This window comes from Thamnophis elegans, chromosome 11 (genome assembly GCF_009769535.1).
Source record: "Thamnophis elegans isolate rThaEle1 chromosome 11, rThaEle1.pri, whole genome shotgun sequence".
In the NCBI taxonomy this organism is placed as follows: Eukaryota; Metazoa; Chordata; class Lepidosauria; order Squamata; family Colubridae; genus Thamnophis; species Thamnophis elegans.
The window spans coordinates 5,291,984-5,297,983 of NC_045551.1; the positions used below are offsets into that span (position 1 = coordinate 5,291,984).

At 44.4% G+C, this 6,000-nt stretch overlaps 1 protein-coding gene across 2 annotated transcripts in view; it reads right to left on the reverse strand.

Moving 5' to 3' along the window:
• The window catches only part of SMG7 (SMG7 nonsense mediated mRNA decay factor), a 71,395-nt gene extending 69,867 nt beyond the window's left edge, over positions 1-1,528 (reverse strand). For both annotated transcript variants that reach the window (XM_032226421.1, XM_032226420.1), the window contains exon 1: positions 1,303-1,528. In XM_032226421.1, the coding sequence (XP_032082312.1) occupies positions 1,303-1,331 (29 nt within the window). In that variant the 5' untranslated portion in view covers positions 1,332-1,528. The remainder of the gene's footprint in view (positions 1-1,302) is intronic.
• Positions 1,529-6,000: the final 4,472 nt, after the last annotated feature.

The following is a 6,000-nucleotide window of genomic DNA, read 5'->3' on the forward strand; positions in this document are numbered from 1 at the left end:
CCTTAAAATTCCTTGCAATGCTACCCTTATTTCAGAAGGTGTGTATGGAGCTGGCTAATGAGATGGTGAGGGATCCATGTTCCATTTTACCCCCTCTTTAAGTCTATTCACTTACTTTTTTTCAGGTACAAATTTGTGTTGCTGGAAATAAACCAACCATCCACAGCACATCAGACAAATCCCAGACCGATTATTATTGCAATGCCCTTACGTTAAATAAAATGCCAATTGGCAAGGGGGTAGGGGGGGCAGATAAGATTTTCTCATGCACATAACATGCTCGGGATAAGACAGTTGCTGAATAAGCGTCAGGTTATACTAATACTGTGAATGCTAGAATTGAAGGATGGTGGTGGGTTTTTTTTTTAAACGTTGTGTTTCTCTTCCTCCTGTCACTCTCTCTCTCCTTCATCTTCTTCAACCAGGAAACCTTCCTTTCCAAAGAGCAGCACACCATCTATCTATCTATCTATCTATCTATCTATCTATCTATCTATCTTCTATCTATCTATCAATCTTCTCTCTATCTATCTTCTATCTATCTATATTATCTCTCTATCTCTCTATCTTCTATCTATCTCTCTATCTTCTATCTATCTATCTATCTATCATCTAGTGTCTGTCTGCCTATCTATCTATCTATCTATCTATCTATCTATCTATCTATCTATCATCTATCTATCTATATCATATCTATCTATCTATCTTTATCTATCTATCTATCTATCTATCTATCTATCTATCATCTATCTATCTATCTATCTATCTATATCTATCTATCTTTATCTATCTATCTATCTATCTATCTATCTATCTATCTATCTATCTATCTATGTTCTCTCTATCTATCTATGTTCTCTCTATCTATCTATCAATCATCTATCTATCAATCATCTATCTATCTATCATCTATCTATCTATCTTCTATCTATCTATCTATCTATCTATCTTTATCTATCTATCATCTCTCTCTCTCTCACACACACACACACACACACACACACACCCAGGAGACTCTCTTCCAGATCTTGTGCAGTTGAGTTTGGATCATTCCTGGTTTCCTGTTGAGTTAGCTTCAATCCACAGCTTTCCCAAATGGTCTTTAATCTATCAGCACCCCCGCCTCCCCAACACACACACACACACACTTTCTCTCCCCCCCACTTTCTCTTTAACGTGTTCCCCATCTTCCATACACAACAATACCCAACACACACAGAGAGACTCTTTCTCTCCCCCCCCCCCCACTTTCTCTTCAACGTGCTCCCCATCCTCAATAGGGTTTCCCCCCATCCTCCTCACCGGAGATACTGAGCGCAAAGCAGGCTCATCCTCCGCCGCCGCCGCCTCCTCTCGCTGCCCGCCAGTCCACGCCGGCCCCGCGTCGGGGGAGGGGGGTCTACAGCTCGGGCCCTTCCGCAGCCTGGAAGCCGCCGCAGCCGCCGTTGCTGCTGCCGCTGCTGCTGCTGCCGCCGCCGCCTCCGGCCGCCGCCATCTTGCCGTGTCGGGCCCAGGCTCTTCCTGGAGGAGGCGGGAGGAGGGGGGGGGAAGCGAGAGGAGGAGGGGGAGGGACAGTCCGGCTCCCCGCCTCCTGACTGGGGGAAAGGGACTCTCGCGAGAGCCGCGCGGACCGCCCCGCCTACCCACGTTGAAAGGCGGCCCGTCTCCTCCCCCCCCCCCTGGCTCGCGGGCAGGTGCTTCGACTACCAGCCGGCGAGCCTCTCTCTCTCTCTCTCTCTCACACACACACAGCCGGTGCCTCCTTTTTTTTTCTTCCTCCCCACCCTCACTTCCGGCCGCGGCCCAGAAGCTCAACGGGACCCCGCTTCCGCCTCTTTTTAAGTGCACGGGGGGAAACCCTTCCCTTGTCAGCTCGCGGCCTTCTAATGAGGCTTTCCATTGGCGGGCGCTGCTGTCATGGCAACGGGGAGTTGCGTGCGAGTGGAGGAAGAGGACGACGCGCGGGGGGGGGGAGGGGATGAATAAGTGGTGTGTGTTGTGCGCGTTGTCGCCATGGCAACCGCCGCAACTGCTCTAGCGCGCGCTCCTCGCTTGGAAAAGTCTCCCTCAGAAAAGTTTCTGAGGGAAGGAAAACGGCCTGGCAGTTTTTTTTTTCCCCCCTCTTTAACCTGCGCAAAGACATCTACGGGGACGTCTTTTGACGTACAAGCCCGCCCAGAATAAATGGAATTCATTTTTTTAATAAATGACGGCCGTATGAGGCACATCGGGCCCGTCCGAAAGTTCAAGGCGCCAATTTATAGGAAGAGCCGAGATTTAGTTTGACGGAGGAGATGGCGTCGTCCTTCGAGCCACGGAGTGACTGTGGCGGCTTCTCTTGAGTCGCTTTCCAGCGCGGCCTCACAGGCTTTTCTTCCCCTGTGGGATTCAGCCTGTCCGCACCTATCCGGGAGAACCGGTTGTTAACCTTCTAAGCAGTTCGGAGAACCGGTTGTTGGAAGAAATCTCATTTTGTTTTTTTCCACTTTACAGGGCTAATTCCAGGAAGGAAGGAAGGAAGGGAAAGGAAAGGAAAGAAGGAAGGAAGGAAGGGGAAGGAAGGAAGGAAGGGAAAGGAAAGAAGGAAGGAAAGAAGGAAGGAAGGAAGGGAAAGGAAAGGAAAGAAGGAAGGAAGGAAGGGAAAGGAAAGGAAAGAAGGAAGGAAGGAAGGGAAAGGAAGGAAGGAAGGGAAAGGAAAGAAGGAAGGAAGGAAGGGAAAGGAAAGAAGGAAGGAAGGGAAAGGAAAGGAAAGAAGGAAGGAAGGAAGGGAAAGGAAAGAAGGAAGGAAGGAAGGGAAAGGAAAGAAGGAAGGAAGGGAAAGGAGAGGAAAGAAGGAAGGAAGGAAGGGGAAGGAAAGGAAAGAAGGAAGGAAAGAAGGAAGGAAGGAAGGGAAAGGAAAGGAAAGAAGGAAGGAAGGAAGGGAAAGGAAAGAAGGAAGGAAGGAAGGGAAAGGAAAGAAGGAAGGAAGGGAAAGGAAAGGAAAGAAGGAAGGAAGGAAGGGGAAGGAAGGAAGGAAGGGAAAGGAAAGAAGGAAGGAAAAAAGGAAGGAAGGAAAGGAAAGAAGGAAGGAAGGGAAAGGAAAGAAGGAAGGAAGGAAGGGAAAGGAAAGGAAGGAAGGAAGGGAAAGGAAAGGAAAGAAGGAAGGAAAGGAAAGAAGGAAGGAAGGAAGGGAAAGGAAAGAAGGAAGGAAGGAAGGGAAAGGAAAGAAGGAAGGAAGGAAGGGAAAGGAAAGGAAAGAAGGAAGGAAGGGAAAGGAAAGAAGGAAGGAAGGAAGGGAAAGGAAAGAAGGAAGGAAGGGAAAGGAAAGAAGGAAGGAAGGAAGGAAGGAAGGAAGGGAAAGGAAAGGAAAGAAGGAAGGAAGGGAAAGGAAAGAAGGAAGGAAGGAAGGAAGGGAAAGGAAGGAAGGAAGGAAAGGAAAGAAGGAAGGAAGGAAGGAAGGGAAAGGAAAGAAGGAAGGAAGGGAAAGGAAAGAAGGAAGGAAGGAAGGGAAAGGAAAGAAGGAAGGAAGGAAGGGAAAGGAAAGAAGGAAGGAAGGAAAGAAGGAAGGAAGGGAAAGGAAAGAAGGAAGGAAGGAAGGGAAAGGAAGGAAGGAAGGAAGGGAAAGGAAAGAAGGAAGGAAGGAAGGGAAAGGAAGGAAGGAAGGATGGATGGATATTGGTGTTGTTTTTAGCCTAATCTTTATTGCCCTCCTTACAGAAACTGCCTCTCCAGTTAACCCTTATTACCATTATAACAGCTAAGACGAAGTGCCCATCAACGTGAGTGACATTGACTTGGCCACGCCCACATGGTCACATGACCACCGAGCCCCGCCTACCCGGATGGTCATTAGGGCAGAGAACCGGTTGTTAAATTATTTGAATCCCACCACTGTCCTGCACGTGCCGTGTCGTTCCCAGAAATAAACCGAGGAATTGAAGTAGAATACTGCATGGTCTAAACTTGGGGGGTACTTTGGATCCCTGCCGAAACCCCTGCCTATTTTTTAAAGAGATTTTTTTTTTTTTAATGAAAGGAGTGGAAGAAGGCATGCTGCCGAAGAAATTGCCAACCTTTTGCATCAAGGGTGAGAATGCTTCTCTAGAACTTAAGCAGTGCCGTGGGTTGGATTTTATTTTTTTTTTATTTTTTTGGAAAGTAAAGTAGAAGATGACTTTGGCGATAAAGTAGGGCGTAAAGTGAGATTTGGACATTAAGTGTGAAACCTACTGGGTCAGGCTGGACAGCCTCTCAGGGCCCCTTCTATATTAAAAAGCCCCATAGACAGAGTTGGAGCTTGCAAAAGAACAGGAAGCAAGATGAGCCGAGGTGGCGCAGAGGTTAAATGCAGCACTGCAGGCTACTTCAGCTGACTGCAGTTCTGCAGTTTGGCTGTTCAAATCTCACCGGCTCAAGGTTGACTCAGCCTTCCATCCTTCCGAGGTGGGTAAAATGAGGACCCGGATTGTTGTTGGGGGCAATATGCTGACTCTGTAAACCGCTTAGAGAGGGCTGAAAGTCTAACTGCTATTGCTATTGCTAACCACAAGATGTTCTAGCCAACGTCCCTATGTCCAAACCTATGTCAAAAGTCCAAGGTTCAATTAAAGTTCATTAATGACACGTACTCAGTACCTATAACAAAAGGAGAAGTAAGACCCCCATCTCCTTATAAGGCTTTCTCATCAAGGTAACCACTAAGAAATGAGTTAAGTGTTTGTGTTACGCTGCCTTTGAGAATGTATAAGAACGCGTGCTTCGATAATGAAGGTTGTTCAGAACTTGCAATGCTAGCCATTTCGCTACCTTTCTGAACCTGGCTGCCAAATAAACTCTTCCTGTATCCCGAGAAGTCTAAAGCCTGTCATTTTCTGCAACAGCCCAGTCCTTTTGTGCACCCTTTATCTCCTCCTCCACACACACCCCCTCACACTACCAAAAAAGAAAAAAAAAGGAGAGAAATATATTCAGGGAGTCATAAAAGATATATTGAGAATTGTAACGGTGGTGGGCATTTCCTTCTTTCCTCCCTCCTCCCCTCCCTGTCATATAGCTGCCCAATTTGCAAGAGCAACTTTGAAGGAAAGCTAGATTGTTTAAAATGTAAATATATTTTTAATATAACTTTTTATATAAAACAAGAAAGCCAGAAACAAGACTGTGACAACAATGAAGAGCGAGATTTTTATCCACATGCATAGAATGTATTTTACCAATCATTGGTCTTTGGCAGATGGTAATGATACTTCTAAACCATCCTTCAGATGGAAATATTTGTTTTGAAATATTTCTTATCTTTCCTTTGTAGATACCTCCTCCATTACTTCAATTGTCATCAGTGGTTTCTATTTTGAAAAACATTTCAGAGATGTATCTTTTTCAAATTGGTTGTTCTTTGACTTTATAACATGCAAATAATGCATTCTAGATACAGTGATGGTTAAATACAATGGTATTTATACAAAGAAAACTAGAAATTGTTAACACATTTTAGCAGTAAATAGTTATCTTGCATAATTAGCTAATAAAGCGATACATTTATATAATTATGTTTTAGCCTATTTTGTATGGCACTCATTTTTAATATATTCATTATATTTGTCCATATAAACCCTATGTCTTCAGGCAATCCTCTCATTGGTGGCAAGTACAATCTGGTCTTCAATCCATTGAGTGAAAGGGATTTATCTTTCCAATGCTGCAATATTGGCATATTTGGCCATAATAAAGCTGAGAAACTATTTACATTGTTCAGTTGTTAAATTCCAAGAACTAGATATGTGGTTCAAGAGAGTATTGTCTGAAAATTTTAGCTTTTGTCACACAATTACATTTATGTAATTCAGTACTTTCCCCCAAAACTTATTAAGAATAAGACATTATAAAAGTGTGTTTTAAAAAAGCATAATCCTTTTTACATCTCCAACAAAATTCTGTTTTAGACAGTCCTTTTCTACACAAACATAACAGACTTTAATGACTTCTAAATATTTTTATGTAAATCATAATTTGAGATCTATT